We start from the raw sequence: 26,346 nt of genomic DNA, 5'->3' as shown, positions 1-26,346 counted from the left end.
GAGGGACTAAGGCTCAACTGTTCTTGCTCCTCTAAACAAACATCATGGCTACACGTGGGGCTGATGGTTGTAAGTTTAAGAAAAAGAAAAAAGACAATTTCCTTCGACAAGCTAAGAGACACGCGAAAAGGGGTAACTTTGGCTTAGGGAAAAGATTATCTGAAGAAGAGTATAATTATTATATGCGTGTGTTTGAGCAGCTGAAACATGTGGATGGTGAAGAAAAAGGTATGGTATGATTGACTTTCCTTTAGATTACTTGGGTTATTTTTTTGTTTTAGATTACCTTATGTTTGATTACTTGACATTCCGGTAATACTGTAAGTTTGTATGTCAATTACCTACCCGTTACTTGAATTTTTTTTATGGAAGATGAAATAGTTTTGCAGTTTGGGCCAATACATGGATGATTGTTTTAACCATCTCCAACCTTTAGATCTCCTTATTTGGAGTATTTCTAACCCCATTTCAACCAGGGAACAAAGAATAAAACTTCTGAAATGAGTTATAAAGTTTTCCATATTTGTTTTATTTTTTTTGGAGGGGGGGGGGGGGATAACTCCAAAACAGGTACTTTGGTAAATTTATAGTAGTTCACACGGGTCCGACTAATTACCCAAATGTAGCCAAATGTAGCCGGAATGAAGTCAAATAATGGTCCTAGATGAATTAATTGGACTGCCAATCACTTCTCGACTCGTATTTGGTGTCACGAAGTCACAAAAAATTGGTAAACTTAATTTAATCTGAGTTAATAGATCGAGTGCATGTACCTAACCTAACCTAACCTCGACTAGTATTTGGTGTCACGAAGTCACAAAAAATTGGTAAACTTAATTTAATCTGAATTAATAGATCTAACCTAACCTAACCTAACACAACACAACTCAGATTAAATTAAGTTTACCAATTTTTTTTTACTTTATGACACCAAATAATAATCAAGAAGTGATTCACAGCCCGAATTACGCTTGTACGACCATCATTTGACTTCATTGCGGCTACATTTGGGTACATTTGGGTAATTAGTCGGACCCCCATATATACATGGCGGAAATGGATAATAGTGACACAATTGAATTTAATTGATTTTAAGTAGTTTTCAGTCTTCGTCTGTGAGATGATGTTATCGGTATATCACGCATGCGCAATGTTGACTGTAGTCATCCAGTCATGACCAATGAGGTGTCAATATCTTCATGCAATTTTTTTCGACCAATTAATTACATTTGATTTTTTTTTTTTTCAAAGGAAGCAGCCTGGGTAATTTTATTGCCCAGTCTTACACTGGCTGTGGTGGAGGTTGGTTGTCATTTGTACTCCTACGATTATTTTAAGTTTATTGCCGAGTTTTACAAGAAAGACGATCATTCTATCCAATTCTTACGTATCCCTGGTCCTCCCACTTTTAACTAAGGTATTGAATTTTCGGACATGGCACGCCCCAAAGTTTTTAACTACTGAAACATTTAGTTTAGTTTAAGCTAGGCCTACTGAGGATCCAGGGGCAGAGCCCCCGGCTAGGGGTCAGGTTAGGCTTACCGGGTGTCTGGGGGCGGAGCCCCTGGCCTGGAGTTAGGTTAGTTAGGTTAGGTTTTGTTAGGTCAGTTGACTTGTTTTCGTTTTCTCCCCCACCCAAAAACCCTGATTAATGTTGGGGGGGGGGGTGCAAAAACGAGCAATTTCAATTAAGGTCAGATTCGTTTAAAACACACCAAAATACACTGGAAAAACATATTGGTCAACCCCTAGGGACTCGTGTCCTAAAGTAAAAATTTACCCCTTTTTTTCTAGTGTTTTTGTGTGTTTTGATTGGTTCTGACCTTGATTTCCGTCGGAAATTGCCTGTTTTTTAGTTATTGCCCCCGTCTACCCCTAACAAGATAGGGGACCCTGTTGGGAACAGGGGTTTTGGGTGGGGCAGAGAAACAAGCATTTTCTGACAAAAATCATGGCCAAGTGAATACAATACACCAAAAAAACACTAGAAAACATATAAACCTAACCTTTTTTTTGGATGACCTAACCTAACCTAGCCTGACCTAACCTACTCTACTGCAATGCCACCATGTTGGTTTTGACGATATTTACACTCCTTATTACACTTAGAACACTTTACTGAGGTTGGGAGAACACCATGAGATCTATAAAATGCTATAGCTGGTTCGTGTTTTTCCCCAAAACGCTCAATTAACTCCATATAATTGAAGTGACACCCATCGCAGACTTCCATAGTCGGAAATGAATTTGAATTTCGAAGCATGAAACCCAAAATCACAATCAAATCTGATTGGGCAAAAAATACAGCTAATTCTATAAGCAGAAACCACAATTAATTTTAATTGGTGTAAAAAAAGAAGAATGCTATTGATTGGCTGCGTGACGTGTACGGGAACGCATGCGCTTGGCGATTTATGAAGGGAAGATTAATGGAATTAAATAGAGAAAGATTTGGCATGCGCTATCTCCGTTATTATACGTTTCCTACGGTAATGTAATAGAATAAAGTTATCTTAAAATTTGACGTAGGAATGATGTGTGAACTACCATAAAAATACTGGTACTTTCCCCCGGAGGTAAGGGTCAAATTTGACTGTCACACCAAAATACACAGGATAAACTAATTTCTAAACTACTAGGGCATATTGGCTAAAACTGCAATTTTACCTTTATTTTAGATAGTTGTCATATGACTTGGTTCTTAGCACCTAACAAATCCCTGATACTGTACTAAATAATTTAGGGAAAGCAGATCAGATGATGTCATAATTTCTTATGGTGTATATACTCCTCAGTACAGTACTGAACTGATTATCCACATCTATGAGAGCTTGAATTTATTTTCCTGCTTATGGATCTTTGTGACTATTTTTTAAAACTTTTAAAATTTTTCAGAGATTTTGGTGAGAAATTTTTTTTATGAATTGGAGCGAGAGGGACAGGTGAAGAGTTTAGCAAGTAACCAGGTTATATCCCGTATTCTTGATGATGCTCTGCCTCTAGCTGACATCAAGCAAGTTCAGGCACTGTCTCAGGTCTTTGCCACTGATCTCCGACCGACATGTATTGATCCTTATGCTTCACATGTTCTGCAGACTTTACTCACACTTTCATTAAAGTATGGACAGGTAATTAAATTAATTTGTTTTGGTTTATGAATGTCTTTGGGGTAGTTGTCAATAATTACAATGTCTTTTATACAGTGCAGTTACAGTACAGTATTAGGTAAAGTATGAGAACACCTCTACCACCAGAAGGAGTTGTTCGATAAATTGTTAATTTTTTCCACAGATGTTCTTATTCCTATTATAGTAAATATTTAAAAAGAGGTAACATTTACTAGAACCTGACCTGACCTTACCAACCAAAGCAAACTACCTAACCATACTAACTTCCTAGCCAGGGGGATCTGTCCCCCATCATATTAAATAGAAAATAATTATTTTTATATTTGGTACCAATGAAAGCAACTTTGTTGAAGCATCATGGTGTAATTTAAATGTTTTTCTGGATTTGACAGTATGCCTAGACCGAGTGGTTCGGTTATAACAGAGACATGCTGTAACTCGGCATATTTTTCAGAGGAGTATTTACAGTAAATAATTAATTTCTTCATGTACAAAGCACGTGGAGACATCATTTTAGTGTAATATGATAAGTTTTTCACTGTTTATTACCCAGCAATTTCTCTTGTACTTCATGCCTTGCCCACTACAGGTGATTATGATCATAGATAAAGAGACAAAAAAATTATAATTAAAATAAATAGTTGTCGCCTCTTTTAAAATACCTACTAGTATAATGATAAGAACATCAGTGGAAAAAATGAACGTAATTGAACAACTTCCTTCTGGTGGTAGAGGTTTTCTCATAAATTACCCAGTATTAAAGACAGCTGTAATGCAATGCAGTATTTTATTTAACCACAAACTTACTTATGTATAGTAATTAAATTTTTCCTTTCTTTTGTGAAACTTAAACTGTTTACGTATTTTGAGGATTTAACATTGCATCTCTTAATTTATTGCAAATGAAAGGATTTAATATATATTTTGTTTATGGCTAGAGAGGTGCAGTGCAGAAGCGATGTGAGGAAAATGATGAAGGAGAGACTAAGGAAATAATAATTGAAGTTACTGATGAACAAAGAGAGGAATTTAACACCTTCATGAATAAGGTATGTGTTGCGGTACAAAGCCACTTTTTAATTCACCCCTCCCATAACAAATTCTTCAGCCTGTTTAATAAGGAAAATTACCTTAAAAGTTCAAACTTACTATTTATTTGCAAAAGTAACTAAAGGTGATGACGGAATTTTATACAAAATATTTACTACAAAAGAAATTGGAAAACTCAAGTACAGGTAGTAATAAATGAACATTAAATCCTAACCATCACACTATAATATATAATCACTAAATCCTAAACATTGCCATATAGAATATAATAACACTGGGGTCTAGAGCAATAAGAGTACACTAACACTTGATGCTTATGGTTTAGGAGACCAGATGTTGACTTCACAGCCTATACTCAGTAACTGACTGGGGCACACCAGATTTTCCACCTCCCTTCCAGGACCAATCGCAGGCCTCCACATACTATTGTACCAAGGCCGCCGAGTTATACCCCAGACTGACTGATGGCCAGTGCCATCTTGTGACCATAGTCTTCCCTACACAAACTGAGAATTAGTTTATCATAACATATGACTTGTACGCTCACTTTTGTTACTGTATCATCTTCTCAACTAAAGTGCAATGTTCAGTAGATGTCTTCAGTACTACTTACTTGCCTTCACCTTTCTCCTCTTTGAAGCAAAGGGTCATTGTACTTACCTTCTGTGTTAACTATCAGGTTCTTTATACTTATTGACAATGCCCTCGGTAATTTTGCATCACCATGAAGTAATATGAGAATAATCTACCACTATTATTTTCTTTCATGTTTTGGGAGGGGAAGGGGGTTCTAATTCTTAATCAATATTGAAGCAAAAAAAATACTTCTTTGGCATTCTTCTTTACCTCTTCCATATGAAATTTACCTACAAGTGCACCTGTTTTCTTCTCTTTAAAGCTATCAACAGGAAGTAAGCAAAGAGTGCATGCTGACTTCTCTGACTCCTTCTCTAACACTAAATCAATGAGTAGGTTTGATTAACAGCAGCTTTTTAATGCCAGTACATTGTATTTACATCATTGATGTCGATTTTCTCCAAGATATCAGCAAGTTTTGTAGTTTACCTTACTCTATGCTTTTTTCAGAATCTACAAAACAGATATGCAATTTCTTGTAACCTTAAAAGCCCTTACACTTCAACTCAAACATGAGATGCTTCACTTAGTGTTAAAAGGTAGATAATTTATGCATAGAAATACATGTATGGTGCAGAGAGTCTTAGTGTTCTGATATTTCTGTTTGAACCATTATAAATCGTGGATGCATAGGATACAGAGAATACTCAGTTTGGAAATACAAAGATGTAGAAGGAAACGAAATTCCAGACAGAGGGCTAAGGTGTAGATAGAATGGTGATTGAATGACTGGTAAAAAAGAAATAAAATTCAGGAATAGATGATGGGAAGGGAGGAAAAGACCAAGGAAAAGGTGGAAGAGCAAGAGTGAAGAAACTATTGGATAGATGACTGATATAGGTACACTCACCAAAAACTTCTCGAAGACTATAAGCAATCTGCAATATGAAAAATGAATGAAGAATCTAAAACCATTCCACGATGACAAGCACCATTCTGCTCATTCTTACATTCATCGTGTTCAAGAAGTTTTTGTTGAGTGTACATGTAGGAAACAGCAGAGTGTAAGCATGATAGGAGAGTGGTGTTGAGTGGTTTATGAGGATGGGTATATCGCTATTGAATGATGGACATGTTGGGGCCATATAGTTGATAAAGAACACCATAACATAACACATTTGTTACTGCAATTAGAGAAAATGAACGACTGGCAACAGAAGAGTGAATCTGTTACCCTTGATCTGACAAACTCATGACATGTAGGAACTTATTTACAAAAATAGAAATGTTGTACTTTTAGGTTATAGAAATGTATCTTAATAGGATTTATACACGTTTAAGGAGTGGTGATAGTTTGCTCGTATGATACTGTGCTTACATCTTACATATACTGGGTACTTATATTTTTTTCTTTTGTGTTTGACTTGCCATTGTAGGTGGGACGATTTGTATACAATAACTTGGAAGACTTTGTGTGCAACACATATGCCAGTCATGTCATACGCACTGTATTAGAAATATGTTCGGGTGTGGAACTTCAAGATTCTGTAAAGAGCAGTCATCGAGCACAAACTACACATGCCCTGCAAAAAGAAGTGGGGAAGTTCATCACAGTTCCTTCTAAATTGAAGGAGTTGCTACATGATATTGCTGTCAGATTCACTAAGTTACCAAACCTTTCAGGTAAGTCCTGGCTTATTCACCTATATACAGTATTTCCATTGTGCAATTTGCCAAATTTTAACCAGTGCCTGTTTTGCAAAATTATTAGATTTTGTGATTACTGCACATTTAACCTTACTTCATTTTAGGAATCTTTTTGTTTAGTCACTTCTTCTAACCTTGTTGATCTTAATTAGATTTTAATTTTACTTCATTGCTTCATATTTCAATTTCTTTATCACACCCTTAACTATTGTATTTACTGTACTCTGAATGTTGTTGTTCTTCACTCTTGTTGCTGTCCAAACTCTGTTAACTCCATCCCAAAGTTAATGTCAACATTTTGTTGTGAGCTCTCCAATTCTGATAGTATAATCATTCTCACATCCAGTCATGACATTGGGTTGCTTCAGGTGATCATCTACATGGATTTGACTTATACAGTATTTCAAGGTCAGGACTGAGTTAGTTTTCTGGATATCCAGATGGAAATTTTTGCTAAAATTTTGTCTTATAGTATACTTCAGCTACTTAGAGTGCGTTTTTTCTCAGCTGAGAAAAGATGCCCCGCCCCCTCATCAAGCATTTTTTCCGCCTCTGCTGACGGCCGTGTAATATTTCAATGTGATTCTGATCTTTTAAAATTTTGTTTTTTGCATAATGTAGTATTACTGATACGTAATTTGTCATACTATGCCTTAGTGTGGGTAAAAATAAATACAGTCAATCTCACATTACGCGGTCCCGCATTCCGCGTTTCACCGTTAACGCGGTGCCTTGCCAGAACCTAACATGCTCACATTCCGCGGTCGTGAACCCCATTACGCGGAGAGCGGCTGGCAAGCCGCGCCATTTTTGGATCCAAACCTCCCGCCATCCGCCATGTTGTGTAAGAGGCGCGAAAATGGTGCGCACAAGGTCGCCCAGTCATCAAAACATTACCGAGTTCTTTACCCGCCACCCACCACAACCGGCCCAAGTCAGTGATAGTGATAATTATAGTGAGGATATGGACTTATATGGACTTTGAGGGGTTTAACAAAGAGGCCCTGCAAGCCTCTGTGGTGGATAGTGATACAATTGATACCAGTGATACAGGTGAGGGCCAATAATCTGCCCTCTGCCTCGGAACCAACCCCCCATCCCCGTGTGCCCAGCCATCTTTTCTACTAATGTAAGTGTTAAAAAACCTAATATTATTGATATTTCTCTTAATTATTAATTGTGTGTGCATGCCATCATAAAGTTAAGATAATATTTTTACTACAACATAGTTGTGTGTCGTCAAAAAGTGGAGTTTGGGGATCGGCCTGGACTCCATTTCAATTAATCCCATATGTTATGTTATTCACTTTACGCGTTCCTCACTTTCCGCGGTACCCTCCGGGTTACATTAACCGCGTAATGTGAGACCCAACTGTATATATTAAATACATCCTCCAAAAGTGTGAATTTGATACCAGAGTTTAACAGTTAATTCATGTATAATACTTCTAATAAACTTCCTACGTGCTTATGTTTGAAATAATGAATGTATGTATCTTTATATAATTTAGCTAAATATCTTTCTCGTCAGAAACGGTCATCCCAACGATTATGAATAAACTCATTTAGAAATACATCATTAATTCAGGACAAAATCGGACAGGTTTGCAACAGCCAATCAGTTGTAACTTTTGAGGAAGGGGCGGGGCATCTTTTCTCAGCTGGGAAAAAATGCGCTATAGTGGGAGAAACTTCCACAAAACTGCACATTAGAATTACAGTATATACCTGTACCACCAAAATGAAAATGGGAAAATGCTTGAAAACATTTTTCTATGATTTTGTCAATTAATCTAATTTTTACTTATGCTTATGTATTGTTTCTACACCAATTTGTCCATTTTATTTATTTACAGTATTTATTTTGATAAATGCAGCTGTTGCAAGTTTTCCCTTTTGGTTCTACTTTAATTAATTCAAATTTATTGTTTGAAGGACAGGGTAAAGTGCATTGCCAGTATGACACTTGAAGGATGATATCAAAATACTTGGTAAATATCCTTACAATGGTTGTTATTCTGACCTGAAGATGTACACTCTCACCAAAAACTTCTTGAACGCTTTAAGCACTATGCAATCTGAAAAAAAGAATAATGAATCTGAAACCATTCCGAGATGACAAGCCCCATTCTGCTCATTCTCACAGCCATCGTGCCCAGGTGTTCGAGAAGTTTTTGTTGAGAGTGTACCTATGGCCTTCATGTACAGTTGTATCTGGGAAAATTACAAGGAATACATCTGAGGGTAAATAAGTAGGAGTGTACGTTACTGAATATTAGGACATACTGTAGATAAACCAAGTGAATGTTTATGTGAGGAGGAAGTGAGCATAGATGATAGCAAAAGATACTACTGTTCTGACAGTAACAGGTAGATGATTGTGATGGTAGAGTGATTACATATGTTTGAATTGTTATGGGAAGGTGAGAATAATGTTTCATCCAAGAACACAGTTTATGTTTTAATGATCTTAGAACAGTAAACAAATCACAAATAAATGTTTTCTTCGCTTTCAGAAATAATCCAATATGACTGTGGTTCAGCAGTGTTACAGTCTCTGCTCATGGTTTTAAGAGATGTTGAAGAGGAACAGTGTCAAACATTAGTGACTCATATTCTGCAGCATGGCTTGACTGGGGTGTCTGCTTATTATGATGATGGTAGCAATTATGAAGGTGTGCCTGTTGGTTTGCCTACACTGTTCCAAGATAAACCAGCCTCACGCCTGCTGGAGGTACTTAAGTGCTTCTACATTTGTTGCTGTAGCCATTGTTTAGATGGAGAATTGTGTAGGCAGTAAATAGTAGGAATTGTAAAATAGTGCAGTTAAAAAGACATTAGATCATCATTGAATATGACTGGTAATTTAAAAAAGTGATTGGGCCTTAGCCTCTTAAGTATCTAGCTTGTATCAAGTTCTCTGTTTTTTCAAAGGTATGTACACTCGTCACAAAAACTTCTTGAATGCTCTAAGGGTCATACAATATGACAAAACGAACGAGAAATCTGAACACTACTCTCTGAGGAAGCTTTGTTGCAAATTAAATTACGGTGCTTCTTTTCACCTGTAAATACTATAAATTATGAAGACAAGCAACATATATTATTATGAAATATTGAGTCACTTCGCAACCAGGCATACCAACCATTCTGAGATGACACGGACCTTAGTACTGTACTCATTCTGAAATCTGTCGTGCCCAACTGCTCGAGAACTTTTTGTGGTTAATGTACATGTACATGTACAGTATATGTTTACATAAGGCCCCCCCCCCCAAATTCGCGGGGTTAGGTTCTCAAAATGGCTGCGAATCACCAAATCCACGAATAACATTTGCAGAGGGGGGGTACATTTTTATTTGTGTACAAAAAAATTTATATTCCCTTTATGTGTTTGCTCTTAGGGCAATTATTTCTTATACCTGTAGTATTGTGCGTGTGTGTGTGTAGACACACACACACATTCAAATAAATGATAATTGGAAAAATCCTCTTACAAATAATCAGAAACATATTTATAAAAAATGTGACAGTCTTCCCTCAAATTCGTGCTCTATTAATGAAGTACTGAATAGAGCATGGAATTGAGGGTAGACTCACATTTTTAATAAATTTGTTTCTGATTATTTGTGAGAGTATTTTCCCATTATTATTTATTTGTATGTGTTTTGTGTGTGTGTGTGTCTACACACACACAAAACACATATTTACAATACAGGTAAAAGAAGTTACTGTCTCTAGAACGAATAGTTCCCTGTCCCAGCCGCGAAAATGCCGGCAACTTTAAAACTACCCACAGACATTCTTGGGTACATCCAGGGTGTCATCCGTGATTAACCGAGGACTGCGAAGTAAAAATTCGCGAAATTGGGGTGGCCCCTGTACTGTTTCCATTTGTCTACATACCCAAAACACACACACAATTGGACTCATAGGTACAGTCTTATATTTAGGTTACTGGCAGCTAAATTGTCATCAACTTTTCAAACTCATTTATTATTTTCCACTTAAAAAAGATTGAAGTTTACGTTGCTTGTATGAAGGTCTGGCCCGCAGGATGTAGGGCTCGGCAAATCAGCCTAACGCTCTCTTAAAAATGGAATACAGTACAGTATAATAAAAAATGCCCTTTGCATCTCATTGGACATATAGCGTTGTTTGCAGTACTGAACCTTATTACTTAGTTTATAAAAACTGGGGATTCTTTAATTATTGCATACTGTGTTCTGCTCTTTCAGGTCATGATAATGTCTTCCACAGCTGAACAACAAAAAGAAATTTTCCAACAGTATTTCAAGGGAAATATGAAGACGCTAGTTCAACATCATTCAGCAAACTTTGCTGTACAGAAGCTTTTGTCATCTTGGAAAGAAAAAGATACGGTACAGTAAAGTTTCAGATTGTCTTGAGTAATTTACAGGGTTTTGGTAAGTTTGACAGCACTGTATAGGTATTTATGCATCTAATCATGCATAGTTAATCTTGTAAGGATAATTGATTTAGAATGCTTTTGATTATAGAATTATGGACAGTTATTGACATGAAAATTAGGAAATCAAGATGGAATATTATAATTTTCCCTTAACCTTGCATTTGTTAATCCAGCATACAGATGTTATAAAGATAGGAAGCTGTAAATTGATGATATGAAAGACAAAATTCTATGCATTTAGAGATGTAACTATTTGGGTTGTCTTTGGGGTTCAAGTCATAGGAACAGTTTCTGGTCATCCCTACATTTATGATGGCGACTGGATAAACCTTGTATAGTGGAGATGAGTGAAGAGAGATCATTACAGGGGAGAAAACTGATTAGATCTTTGGTGAGGAATATTGAGAGGGGGAAATATAACCGTAGATATACGGTGCAGGGTTGAGGTAGCATAGTCCATAAAACTAAAACCTTATGATTTAATAGGGGGATGCATTTGGTGATAGCATATGAGAAAACACAAGGAGTAAGTAACTACAAAAATGTAACGGTGAATTAAATATAGTCAACAATCTAAACATTTTAACTTGTGTGAGTTCACTGGCGGTGGTCACATGGGTCAAAGGTAAAGGTCTCCTCCTTGTTGATAGACTATATCTCTCCATAGTACCTCATCCTTCATGCCTGGCTGTCTGTTCTATCTATTTATTTTTGTCTGATTAGATGTGCCTGTAGGTTGTTTCATTGTATTTCCTCATGCGTCAAAATTAACATTTACATTATATTGTTGGGTGTGTCTCATCAGAAAGAAAAATGCTGTAGCTGTTGGAAAAATCAATGTATTCACAGACTGCTTCACTCATCTTCTGTTAAATGCCAAGAAACATTAACATTTTACTTAAAAAATTATTATGACGAATTTGTTTCATAAATGGGAAAAAGACTAATTGTAAACAGAAATAGCGTAAGTTGGACGTGATGATAAACTGTTTCACTGTCCGTGCTAATACAATACAATATTAACATTACTTTTGGGTTAGGTAGGATATAAATTTTGGTGCATTGGCCCGCAGAAAAATACCTAAATCATAATGCGGCCCATGACTGCGGAAAGGTTGCCTATGCCTGGAGTACGTTATGTATGACTGAGCTAGAAAATTTTGGATTGTTGAGTTTTGATGAATTATTGTACCAATTGTAATATTTTCTTTATCTACCCAGTAACACAAAGATTATTTATTCCTTCAGTTTGGGGAGCTGTTTGAAGAAGTGTGTGAAGCATTAGAAGCAGCAACTGAGGCTCAACATATGGGTGTGGTTCATGCACTTAGCCAGGCATGTCGCAGACTCTCCGCTTCCCAGTCAAGATGTATGCAGGTAATACAGTACAGTACTAAGGATCTTTAAGGGGTACTTTTGTTATAGAGCAGTGGTTCACAAGCATTTTCTAGTGCAACCCTGTCTAGTACTGTCACCTATCCAGTGTGACCTCAAGTCATTACATACAGTATGCTGTATATATGAAGATTCTCAGAGTAAATACGGACATATTGATATATGTATTTAACTTTAAAAATGATTAAGGAAAACGTTTTACAAATTGAGAAGTCTAAAAGTAAACACTGGCAGAAACAGTCCTCTGTCATGTTTAATATGTGACATTATATGATCATTTAACATTCTATATGTGGGAATATAATTACATGGTTAAGCAACATAATATATAAAATTTTCATAGTTACATCTCTGTCATACTGTACGTGACTTGTGTGCATCATCATATAATTAATTTTCATTACAGGTTACATCAGTCATAATTTATATGTAATGTGTGTGCATTATCATTTAATAAATTTTCTGTTAACTGGGGGTATAATTATGTGATTAAACAACATAACACGCTTCTCTAAGTTTAAGCTTGATATATGGTTACAGTGATAATTTTTTATAAACACCATTGACGAGAAAGCTGCCTCACAGACTTCCAAATTATATCAGAACTTTAATATCTCGATATTTAGCCGCTGAATGTCAATTTGATAAATACAGTCGACCCTCGTTAATTCGGACCCCTTTAATTCGGATTTCGGATAAATCGGACGAAATCTGAACTGTCCATATCAAATTTCTGGTTCTGGAATTGTCCCAGTTGCAATTGGGGTTGCAATTTCAAATTCTGTGTCATTACTAAGAAATAAAGAAGTCACTGGTGTACTGCACTCTAAGATTAAGAGAAAACGGACGACTCAGGCATCCTGAAGTGAGAGAAAACGGACTTCTTTGACGGGGCACTCAAATAAAGAGAGATATAGCTACATGTTTTGTGGACTACCCACTGTACAGTATCCTTTTCATCACTTTGTAATAAACCTCGTCATGCCTATATGTTTCTGATAATTACCATCACATTATATATTTAGCGGTTGTACAAACACAAGGCCTCACACATGCCATTCAGACTGACAGACTTGACAAGTTTTACTAACCATAAAGACAGTTGAAGCTTTAAACATCACTCACAATGGATCTTGAATATTCCAACTGTAATCAGACATACCTAAGTTGCCTCAATAATTGCAGCCCCAGTTGCAATTTCAAATTCTGTGTCATTACTAAGAAATGAAGAAGTCACTGGTGTACTGCACTGTAAGATTAAGAGAAAACGGACGACTCAGGCGTCCTGAAGTGAGAGAAAACGGACTCCTATGACGGGGCACTCAAATAAACATACACATAGCTTTATAATGCAATATTATGCAATATTAACCCCTAAATCGGTTAATTTGGACAATCGGCTAAAACGGACACCCTTCCCCCCCTATTAGTCCGTATTAACGAGGGTCGACTGTAACCCAAAATATTGATTTGTCATCATGGATGGTAAAAATCACCCTTGCCTCGTTGTCAGCCTGTAATTCTGCTATTTCGAGGACAAAGGAGCCACACTGAACAGAAACTGAACAAAATCCAAAGATTCAGTAAGCAACTCAAGGAATGTATCATTGAAATTTGTTGCCATTTTTTGTCTGCATCCATGGGAAGTACAGCGTGCATTGAGCTGAGAACAATTCAAAGGAAGGAGTGTGAATTTTCTTCAGCTTAACGTGTCATCAGCGTTTGCCTTCCCTGGACTAACCTGACTTGACACAAGGAGAGTAACTGCTCTATTCCCTTGACCATAATTTATGGTCCCGATTTAACGAGACAGCACCTGTAGGCCACGTCCTTCAGTCCTTGACATCTGGACTATGAGCTTTATGGGAATCATTACAATGCATCTTGCGAATGCGACCCCGTGTTTGGAGATGATCTATTTAAGTATAATTGAAAATATTGAGAAAAGGATATTCATTGGCAGGAGGATGAGGATAGTATCTTTTGTTAAAATAAGATTGGTAAGTAAAATTTATTGTTTGAATGCAGTTGCTTTTTTAATGCTGAAGGAAGACTGGTTTCCTTTTTAGTTTTGTCAAGTCACCTCGGTTGACTGACTGATTGATTTCGGGAAGTTTTGACCAACACTCAATGAAGTAGCTTAAAACTTGATTTCAGCTGTTTTGTAATGGAAAGTTGTGAGGACCAAAATACAGAAGTGAAATGTGTGAAGGTTTTGAATTTGGAAAATTGGATTAGTTCATATTGTCAATTTGCTTAAAGTCAACATAATCATTATTATTATTTTAAGTTCACTTGTCTCAGAAATTTAGGGTACTAAGTTCAGTTCCTCGTAGGGTACATGGAGGTTCCCTCCTTGTACACTTCACTTTGCATATGCAGCAGTAGAATAGAGCACGCTATCTGGTGTGCTTGTTGCTGGTGCAACAACCCTTTAGTGGACAGTCATCCTGCCTAGGAGATGATGTAACACACTAGTTGCAGGATGATAAGAATTGGAGAATCATTTCTTTGCTTATGTGAAAGGTTGTTTTTTTTTAAAACCTTACTTTTAACTAATGACCCTTCATAGAACTAGAGAATTGAATACAGTATCTCTTTTCTTGCTTGTTAGTTAGTGTTCCTGATAGAGAAAATGAAGGAGCAATATATAAATGACAGTAATACCACTCTCAAGCATTTATATTAAAAGTGGTATAATTTGCTTCTCTAGGCTTTGATGCAGTTACTTGGGTGCTGGGAGCCAGAAAGATTGCAGGTACAGTTTGCTCCAATGCTGCTGCGGATGATGCCTTATAAGGAGTATCAGGCCAAACACTCAGAGGGTAACTTGCCTCCTATATCTCTACAAGGTGCTCTCACTCTCCAGGAGCTACTACATTTCCATAAGCCTATCAAGGTAATTTAATTTAATTATTTTTCTTCATGATATTAATTTGGATTTTGTAGAGGTAAGATGTCAAGTGTTTTCATTGATAATATTATCTGAAATATTATTACAGTAGCTATGAATAAAGATAATGTGTTGCATCATTGGACTTTTTTAATCTCTCCAGCCCATGTCCATTACATGTTAAAAGAAAGGTAACAGACCACATTTAGAATATATACAGTAACACTTAATTACCAAAACGGACTAGAACAATGGCAGTGGTGAAAAACAGCAGTAGGAGCTGAACGTATTTAACAGAGTAGAAGGTAAGAATAGGACTGGTAGGCGCATTAAAATACTTGGGAATTAATTTTTTGTCCAGGTATGTGACTTCAAGATGTAGTGTGAAGAAGTTAACCATATTATGAAGTAGGTTGTATCCATATGCTTAGACTTCAATTTTAATTTTAGATTTTAATAGTGACAGCCCTTTTTGTACTAGTGGTGATGGAATTCTGCTATAAATCATTAAAACCACCTGGAAATAATAATAAAAAACAAACAAATTATTGACACTAATGAAGAGAAGAGGTTAAAAAACACCTCCAAAACAATACCTTTTATTTGGTTTAGGTCAGCCAATCCTGTGTGGAGAGGTGATTTGCATGTGCTATTGATGTTTGGTAGCATTATGAAATTTTATTTTTATTTTATTTTCATGTCATGGATGACAGGACATGTCTCTTACCATGTTGTGTTCAGACAAAAATAAGTTCCCCCAGAAAAAAGGATATCAGGAGCAGTCCTGAAAATATAGAAGTTAAGACTAATCTTCGAAATAATATTACCTTACCTTCTCAAATAACTGTCCAGAGTCTAATGGATTATTTAATGTGATTTTCAGGTGGTGAACAGCTTACTTGACATGAGTGTAGCAGACCTACAGGTGATGGCCTGTGACCCCCGTGGCTCTCATGTTGTTGATGCCTTTGTTTTGAGCACCTTTTTGGGGGCTAAAAATCGAGAAAAATTTTTGAATAGATTTAAGGTAGGTGAGAAAAATAAAATAATTTTGGTGGTAGCTGATCTCTAGGATAAACAACAAGACAAAATGGTTTAAGAATGTAAAACAAAAATTTTATTATTAAAGAATTCATACCAGACTTCAAAACAAATTTATACTTGAGAGATGGAGGAGATCCAGAACAAGGTGGATTGATAGGGCGAAGGATACGCTGGAAGTGAGGGGGATAGACTTTCAGGAAGCAGGTATTTGTGTCGATATGTTGGGAGCATGATGTTGAGAGATTTGGGGTAAGAATGTGCTACTGACAGGTGATTTTTGCATCTGCAAATGGCAGAAGAAAGCAGATTTGGGGTCTTGTGGATGGGTGATGCCATACCATAACACATGTTTAACAGTAATAAGGAAGAATGTATTTATATTTGCTCATTTCAAACCACCCTGCATTTAGCAAGTAAAGGTTTGAAAGAAAAAAGTATTCTGTATTCATGTAAATAACATAGTGAAAAACTTACTTGTTTAGTCAGTAAGAATATATTGATTTTTGGGTATTAGGTAAAACGAGTGATAATTTTTATATAGACATACTGTAATGTAATTTTGTGCTTCTTCTCCAAGGGAACGTGCACATCACTTGCTTGTTCCAAGCACGGCTCCCGTAGCTTGGAGGCATTGTGGAAAGTGGCCAGCACCAAAATCAAGACACAAATATGTAGTGAACTTGTTGTGGATGAGTTGAAATTGAAGGGCAGTCCATTTGGAATTATAATTTATACAAATTTTCAGGTGAGTTTCTAAATTTTTTAATCTTTCTGTATACAGTATTTGTTAAAGCAGCAATATGAGGTAGTGTTGATATTTGATTATTGGGGAATTTACATTTATGGTTAATTAAATGTATGGAGTATTGGTGCATGTAAAGCATGAAATGCTGAGAGTAGGTAAGCTTCATTGGATTTAGGGTATGGTAGTAACTTTACTAGAAGGGATGAAGTGGAAGGAAAATGTTAAAGGAGTGAGGTGAAACACATGGCTTTAGGCCGTATACTTTATAAGTGTTGCCAGACATATACTTACTTGCTAGATGATTGATGTTATGGCATGTTTCCATTAAGAAGGACGTGAGGATACAATAAATGGTCTTGTGAGAGTTGAACAGAGACAATTTGTCATAGTGGAAAAACATACCTCATTATATAACAGGTAATCTTTGTTTACCTCAGGGAATAGCGATCCTGCCTTGCCAGTCAAGAAGGCATTTGCAAGTCTTACATTTGAAGCCCAGTTCCCTTTATTTAAAAGTTGGTTGATGATAGAAAGTGCATCCAGCCATAGAACTTGCTTTAAATGTGCCTGATGGCAACTGGGACACCATGCCATCAGGTAATCACAGCTAACCCATATAAGTGTGGAAAATGGCCATAGAAGATGATAATGATTTTAAGCATTTTCACTATAATTTTTTTTCATAGTACTTTACCTGTACATATAAAATGTGTGAACATTACTATTGTGGAGGGCAGTGTCCCCAACCTGTAGTTGGGCACCTGCAAAACCATATGGAGCCTGCAGGTTTATTAGAAAAATTTGAATTATTTGGGATTCTTTGTAAGAGTGAAATTATTGAAAATATATAATAATTTGATACAACTTTATAGTTTGAGAGAGAGAGAGAGAGAGAGAGTCAGCTTTCTCACTGGGGTAAATACAGGAATCCCTCAAACCTGGAACTCTCTGATAGCCAGAATTGGAATTTTCTCGGAAAATCGTTCCCAAAGCTGGAAAATTCGAGAAAATTTTTCCAGTACCCGGAAAATTACAGGGATGGAGTTATTTTTCCGGATTTGAGAGATGAAAATCAGGTGTATTTTTCGGAAATTCAGAGAAAAATTTTCCGATATATACCCGGAAAATTCCAGAGATGGGGAATAATTTTTTCAGGTTTGAGAGATGATATAATGCACAATTCCTGGAACTTCTGAGAATAATTTTCCATTACCCGGAAAATTCTGGGGATGCAGTTTTTTCCGGCTTTGAGGGAGTCGTCTCATTACCCAGAAATCTCTCATTCCCGGAAGTGCTCTGCACCAATTGTTCCGGCTATCGGAAATATCACTACACACGTCCTCTCCAAGAGTAAATGTAAAAAGTGTGTAACTGGTAATGGTTAGACTTGTAAAACTGCAAATAACTGTACAGTACAGCATATTCGAGAAAAAACACTTTCTTGAATGTAGATCCGAAGTTTTGGTGCCCTACACTTTCTACAAAAGGTTGGGACCACTGGTGTAGGATGATATATATTTATTTATTTACTGTACATGTATTTATTTATTTATCCTAAAGGTTCATATGTTCAGAAGAGGAGATAAATCTGACTGGCAAGAGCTCATAGACAAGGCAGAGAAGAAGCGAAAACTGTTTGATGATTTGTTGGTGGAAAGTGGAGGTCAGTATGTACAGTATGTTGGTGACTGTCACTCCATTTAGAGGCTATCAAAAAAAATTATATGGATATGGATTGCAGAAAAGTATACAGTAGGTATCTCCTGTTACTGTATCCTGCAATTTTACTGTGTTGAATGTTTTATGCCATTTATTTCTGGATTATTTCTTTATAACTCCCATAAATTCACTTCAATTTTGAAAAACAAATGTATGTTTTACAGTGCAGTACTGGATGTATACAGTATTGTTAAATTTTAAAAAGAAGCCATCAGATAGTTGTTTTGGACATTAATTATTTTACAATGGTTCAGCCAAGTGTATTTTTTTTATATTGCTGTACGTGGGAATTATATTTCAATGGAAACCTTTATATTTTTTAAAGGAACTCTACCTTCAGGGTCAAAAAGTAAATTTTTGGGTAATTAGTACTTCATGTAATGACTCTTGGAAAAGTGTACAATGTAATTAGCATTGGAACATTAATTACTTACCACAAAAAACATGTTAATTTTCAATTCTGAGAGAAAAAGTGTTTTGTTGGCCACAAGATCACTAACGCGTAAGCCTTACTATTCCCGCCACAATTCTGAAAATTTTATTTGTGCCCAAAATCTCAATGTAAGCACTGTACACTGTACCCTCGTTAATTCGAATCATTAAAATTCATATTTCGGCTTAATTTATATGTTTTAATAGAAATTAAATTAAACTATCTTAATTCAGAATGAATAAGAATTAACTGAGCGGTTCTGGAGTCGATTATTATTATAGGAATATATTATGAAATAAATTAAGATGAATGAATTATAGGAATACAGTCATGTGCCGGTTAACGTCCAACCGAACAACGTCCGATCGCATATACGTTCGTGGCCCCCCCCACCCCCCCCAAAAAAAAAACACGTGACGCCTGCTGGACCACCACTCCACGACCCCCTGACGGAGACACGATGATCCTCCCCATACTGGTCAGATATTATGTGTTAAAAGAATATGCTTCCTTACTTAGGTTTTTCTAAGCATTTGCCTACAGGTAAAATGTTAAACTACATCTATTGAGGATAAAATCTTTCACCTACAAATTGACAATAACACATTTGCTGTAATCAGACATATCTAGTTGCAAGTTGCAATTGGGGTTGCAATTTCAAATTCTGTGGCATTACTAAAAATAGTAAAGTTTCTGGTGCACTCTAAGATTAAGAGAGAAAACAGAGGACTCAGGCGTCCTGATGTGACAGAAAACGGACTCGTATGACGGGGGACCAAATAAAAAAAGCATAGCTACATGTTTTGTGGACTACAGTGTTAAGCGTACCCTTTTCATCACTTTGTAATAAACCTAGCCATGCCTATGTGTGTTTATGATATTTACCATAACATTATATATATGGTCTAAATGTTCGTAAAATGGGTGTGTGAACCAATTAGAATAAATCCCATAGGTTCTGTACTTTCGTTATCAGCGGGGTCCCAATTAGGCGCGATAACCAAGGGATGACTGTACTGTATATACTTGTGACACTGGCCAGTTGCTTCTGGTGTTATGGTACAGGGGTACCAAGTGACAGCACGAGGATCCCGCTTCCTCTATCAAGGAATAAACAATTAAAATTTAAATTGAAAAAAAAAACATTCAAATAAATTACTATCTTACAAGAATCCCTCCAATGTAAGTTATATTCACCCAGGTCGTTTGGGTGGAAAATTATGAGAAGAGCTTAGTCACTCTTAAGTAATGATAAATAAACACGCAGGCAGGCCTTCAGCGCCAACTGTCAAATCTTATCTCAAATAAATAAACAAACAAACGCCAGACATTCTGTCACCTCCCCCGCCGTCTTCCCACCACCCTCGTGTTCAAGATAAAAGATTGGTGATTTCTTTATGTTTATTTATAGTAGTACATTTATAAAAGTTTTTCCAACTGTATTTTTGGGTAGATTTACATAAATTTCTTCATTTATTTTCATACATTTACATGCACACACCATACTAAAACAAACGTAAAAGAAATACTGTAAATGACTTTAGTGCAAAGCTGGAGTGCACATGTACTAATTTGATTACGGTACTAAAATTGTTATGTCTAGTGCAAATTACATGTTTATATTCAAATATATCAGTATCTTACAAGAATCCCAGCTATGTTAATTATATTCTCCTAGGTCATATCACTGGCATTTTAAAATGAGAGAAGCTTAGTAGGACTGTTAAATAAACACACAGAGACCTTCAGCTCAAACTTATCACCTCAACCCTCCCACCCCCCACCAACCCCTCGCTGGGTGGCGTGGCTGGCTATGTCCCCCTCCCCCAGCCAGGCTTTTAGGTTTACAGTTTTTATCTTATATAATATCTCAGACTAAAGTTAGGAGATTATAATTTGCATTGCTGGAATCCTTGCAAGACAGCCAATAATTTGAATATAAACGTCATATATTTTGCTCAAGAGATAAAAATTGTTGTACATTAGTGTACAGTACTGTAGTACATTTTATAAAAAAGTTTTTCAACTGTATTTTTGGGTAGATTTACATAGATTTCTTAGTGCAAAGCTGGAGTGCACATGTACTAATTTGATTACGGTACTAAAATTGTTTTGTCTAGTGCAAATTATAGCATGTTTATATTCAAATTAATCAGTATGTTACAAGAATCCCAGCTATGTTAATTATATTCACCCAGGTCATTTCACTGGCTTTTTATAAGAGAGAAGCTTAGTCACCTAAGAACTGATAAATATACACGCGTTAGACCTGAGCCTGTGCCAACAGTCAAACGTACTACCTCCCCTCCCCCCACGCCTCCTCGCACCCTCTCTCTCCCCCATCTGCTGGCATTGCTGGAATCCTTGTAAAACAGTGAATAATTTTAATATAAACGTCATGTATTTTGCACGAGATAAAAATTAATCACCTGTATCACATTACAGTAGTGATTTAAGAGTTAAAAGTGTATATGTATGTATATAGTATCCCACATACACGTAAGTATAAATAAAAAGTTTGTGATGATCGGACAACGTCCATTTCGGTTAACGTCACGTTTCCAAGAACGTATCTAGGACGTTAACCGGCGCATGACTGTATACAGCAAGTCCTCGCCACGCGGGGTTATGTTCTTGAAAACGCCGGGTTAGGCGTAAACAACGTGAAGCGATCAATTTTCCATAAGAAATAGATAAAATACGGGAATTACGTTCCTGAGCCTCCCTTGCCCCATGAAAAGTTACATATACAGAAAATTATTGCCATTTCTATAGTGAATAGTATATAGAACTACAGTACTCAGTTTGTGGCACTCACCATGGGCAGAGGTGGTAGAGTGAGTGTGTGGTGGGTACCAGGTAGTGGAGCGAAGGAGGAGGATAGTGGGAGAGGAGGGTGGGAGTCACCATGGCCTGCCTCCTCCTCTGACTGAGGTTCCTCCGCTGCTGGTTGCTCCTCCTCCGCTGTTGTTTGTTCCTCCTCGGCTGTTGTAAGAAGCCCCGTCATCCCCACCACGAAAAAATGAATCCAGTGTTGACTGCTTGGTGTTACTCATCTTCCTTATAGATCTCTCGTGTAGCAACCAAGACTGTCCTCAATGCTGCGCTGAACCTTTGATCTAATGCCTCTCTGTTTGGGTCGCCATCTAGAAAAATTTGCATTGCTTGCTGGAACGTGTTCAACGGATTATGTTCTGTTAATTGTTGTAGACCGCTGGTGAGCTCTTCTGAATGGGATGACAGCAGGGCAATTCTATGGGGGCCAGCCATGGTTCTGATTTTGGCTGGCCCCTGCTGGCCCCTCCCCCCACCTTTTAATCTCAAAATTGTAATTCCAAAACATTCCCTAAACCAGGAAGTGAGTCAAGTGACTCAGGCAATGGGTGTGCTACACGCCAGATGCATGCATGACATACTCAAGTCAATCAAAGTGATTTACAACATGAGATACCTCTGGTGAAAAATTGCTCGTGAAGGAACATAAACAACCTTCATCGCTCCGGTAATTTATGTCATTTATTTGCCTTATAAGGCTGCATTTGACTGTTTGTATAAATTACTGTTGATAGCTGTAACTCTCCTCGCTACCAGTGCTTCATGAGAGAAGCTTCGAAATGAAATTAGTGAAACATTCCTAAGAAATTCCATGTCCAGTGACAGACTGAGTAACATTGCGCTACTATCGCATTGAAAGTGCACGGCTGAGGGAATTGATTTAGATTATTTTGTCGAATGCAGTTTGGCAGCCTACATAATAATCGTAGGATTAAACTGCACTGAATATACTGCTACCGCCACAGTACCGCGTGAACTGAAACCGCACCATTGCCATTTGCCATTGGGTATAATGTAACAGTTGCGCGGCGCCTATATCTGAAAACGTAACGCTGTCTCCATAATCTCCATTATGTGTGAAGCGTGAGATCATTCATTTTTGTTGATGTATGTACATACATTGTAAAGACTGCTATATTTTTCAATGTTTGTTATGTGGCACCAATCTGCCCTTTATGTGACTATGTGAGCAATAATACAGTTTTAGAGATATGTTCGTGTGTCAATACTCCAATGAATCATGATTAATGGAATAAGAGCTTATGCCATTATACCGCCATATGCTGATTATTTTAGGCTGGCATCATGAGAGACGCCACTTCACATTTGTCAATCAAATTGGTGTAATGATGCCAAAACTGCATGCTGTACGACTGGTTTGGTTTTGCCTCCACATTTAACCTTGGCCCCAAAGTGGCCCCCACTTTACTAAGTAGAAACGCCACTGGATGCCAGGACGCCCTCAATATCCTCTGATTCTAGCTCATCAAAGCCTGCCTGTATAGTCAAGCTGAGGATATCCCTATTCACAGCTGGGACTAGTCCTTGAATCCCATAAAACTGTTGACGACTCGGCCACAGTTTACGCCACAACACCATTCAGGCAACTTTCTGAAACCTCTTCCCATGCCTTGCCAATGTTGTCAATTGCATGAAGAATGTTAAAGCTGCCAATATTCTCAGATTGTTGGTTTATTTTCTCCGCCTGTAGCCTTGAACAGTTGGGTCATGGTATATGCGAAATAATACCCTTGGTCCTTAGGCTGCATCAGTGCTGTTGTGTTGGGAGGCAGGAATACAACTTCTACACTGTCATGCAAGTTGTCGAGATTGGGAGGATGAGCGGACATTGTCAAGATCAGAAGAATTTTAAAGTTAAGGTTTTTTGGCACAGTATTCCTTCAGTGCAGGGAATGACATACACATTTAACCACTGGCTAAATGTGGCTGATATCCATGCCTTTGTTTGTCCTTGTAAATGACAGGAAGGTGATCCTTAGAGTAACCTCAGGCCCTGTGGTTGGCAGCGCCAGAAATCAAGAGATAGGCTTCAGCTTGAAGTCACCGGCAGCGCTCGCCAAGCAGCAGTGTCAAGCTGCCTTTTGCTGCTTTAAAACCTGGCTTTTTTCTTCCTTGGAGATATAGGTTTTATCAGGCATCCTCTTCCAAAGAGACTAGTCTCATCCACATTGAAGACTTGTTTCAGTGAGTAGTCAGCCTTGCTGGATAATCCATTTGAATTTGGTGGGAATGTCTCGCAGCAACCGTATCCGAACTGGCAGCTTCACCATTCATCTTAATATTGTGAAGTTATAACGATGCTTAAATCATTGAAAACCAGTCTCACTGGCCGTTTAGGTCTCTTTCCTTCGATCTTTCACCCCTTCTGCCTTGTCATCAAACAGGATCTGGCCTTATGCTGATAAACCACAAGGCTCACAGGGCATTGTGTTTCATTCTGGTCCTCCATCCACATTGCCAGCATCTTTCCACCTTCTCTTATCACTGTGCTTCCTATATGAGTCGTCTTAGTAGCACTCAGAGAAGAACACTTCCAGCACTAACCTTAATCTTGTCAGCGGTCCGATAGTACGCGACTGTTGTGGGGGTCTCGACCAAGCACAGTGGCTACGTCCCACATCAATGCTCTCAAATCAGGTTAATGCATCCATTTTCGTAGCAAGGGTAATGGTCTTACACTGCCTCTTCACTACACTAGCATCAGTAGCACTTGATGGACGCTGGAAGGCATTTAAATGGTTAGAGTACAGTTTTAGAGCAAAACACTTAAGCACACATGAATGATGTGAAGCCTTAACAGAGACTGGCTTCGCTGTTCTTGGGGATGCTGTGACGTTCTGCGAAGTGAGGGCAGTGCACAGAGAGCGTGAAGGGCAAGCCAGAAAAGAGCAGGTGATGTCAGAGAAATTAGTCAGTGACGACGAAACGACGTAAAGCATCAGATCACCAGGACATTTAAACGAATTTTTGGTCTCTAAAGTTCAGTGACATAGTACAGAAACAATGTTAAGCTGGACGACTTGGAAGGAAGGACTTACTGTAATATGAATTATATTAAAGTACTCTACAAAACTGTTTGTTACGTAGCCTCCGAGAAGAGGGCAACATACCTCCTGAGCACTTCAGCTCAAGTATCCCTTTATAACCATTATATAATTTCACCACAATTTCTATACAGTACTATTTAGGTTCATTTAGTGCCAGGTTAATAAAACGTCAAAAATAAATTAATTTTCCCCCAAACTCCACCATCCCAGATGAGCTATTACGCTTGTAGTATATTCCAGGTGCCTTATTTACAGTGTAAAAACATTCAACATATCTCAAGCACCATTGTTGTCACTGCTCAACACAGGTATATAACAGTCTCAATTTTATACTTTACAGTCCTTATTTAATGTTATACCCGCTAATATGTCTTTCTTTATTTTCTCTCGTTTTGACAGTCATGACAAATTAGTCAAGGGTAGAAGGAGTTTTTTGAGGTGGCTGGTCCTTAACCTCCTGAATTTTTTTTATTCTTTGGGATTAATTGTTTTTAACTGTTGATTCACTCACCAACAACTTTCACATGGTCCCAATATATGTTGGGTTACCAGAGTATGCCTGTGGTTTTATGTAGCAGCCAAAGCAAGTAAGTAAAATCTGAAGAGAGAAACTTAATCGAATAATCGAACACAAAAACTCGGAAATTGTTGAATGTAAAAAATTCTGCCCGGTTAATACGGATTTTTCGTAATTCGAAAATCAGAGCCCTCTTTGTCGAATTAATGAGGAAGCTTGTGTACCCCTAACATGCCTAATTAGAATCTAGCCCAAAAGCTCAATTTAGGTGATTACTTGTCATAATGACTAAGAAAATTTAATCATCATTTATACCATAATCTTAGAAATTTTATTTGAATTTCTATATCTGCAGCTGAAGAGTATTTTGTAGAAGGTTATCTTCCTGCATATAATATGGACATTAAGAGTTTAGGCTGTGTGTATTCTTATATTACTATACATAATTAATAGAGTAATATTAGAATACACAGCTTAAGGTACTACTTGTGTCCATATTATACACCCTAATTTTAATTTTGAAAAAGGTTTGATTGGACTTTTTAAAACAAGCTAAAAATGGTAAATTGAGAGTTTTCTTGTACAGTATATTTCATTTTGTACTGTATATTCTTCAGATAATTTTTATACTGTATTTAATTTTTGTATGTCTGGAAGAGGTACTGAACTGTTTTTGAATTTCAGGTGAGCAGAAAAAGAAGAAACACAAGAAGAAAGAGGTCACTTGATTTCGTTGAAGATATTTTCATCGATACAGTTGGTAATTATTCAGATTAGAAGACTTTTAAATCATATTAATTACCC

At 37.2% G+C, this 26,346-nt stretch overlaps 1 protein-coding gene across 1 annotated transcript; it reads left to right on the top strand.

Annotated features, from left to right (window-relative positions):
* Positions 1–26,346, top strand: LOC121878396 (nucleolar protein 9-like). The gene is made up of 12 exons (XM_042384606.1): positions 1–228; positions 2,896–3,128; positions 4,067–4,177; positions 6,191–6,437; positions 8,978–9,195; positions 10,700–10,843; positions 12,142–12,270; positions 15,002–15,187; positions 16,065–16,208; positions 16,803–16,970; positions 18,531–18,633; positions 26,227–26,346. The coding sequence occupies exons 1-12, from the start codon at positions 45–47 to the stop codon at positions 26,268–26,270; spliced, it is 1,911 nt and encodes a 636-aa protein (XP_042240540.1). The 5' UTR covers positions 1–44; the 3' UTR covers positions 26,271–26,346.

Source organism: Homarus americanus, unplaced genomic scaffold (assembly GCF_018991925.1).
Source record: "Homarus americanus isolate GMGI-L3 unplaced genomic scaffold, GMGI_Hamer_2.0 scaffold41027, whole genome shotgun sequence".
NCBI lineage: Eukaryota > Metazoa > Arthropoda > Malacostraca > Decapoda > Nephropidae > Homarus > Homarus americanus.
Note: the sequence above shows the minus strand (reverse complement) of the source record. Positions and strands in the feature narration are given on the sequence as shown.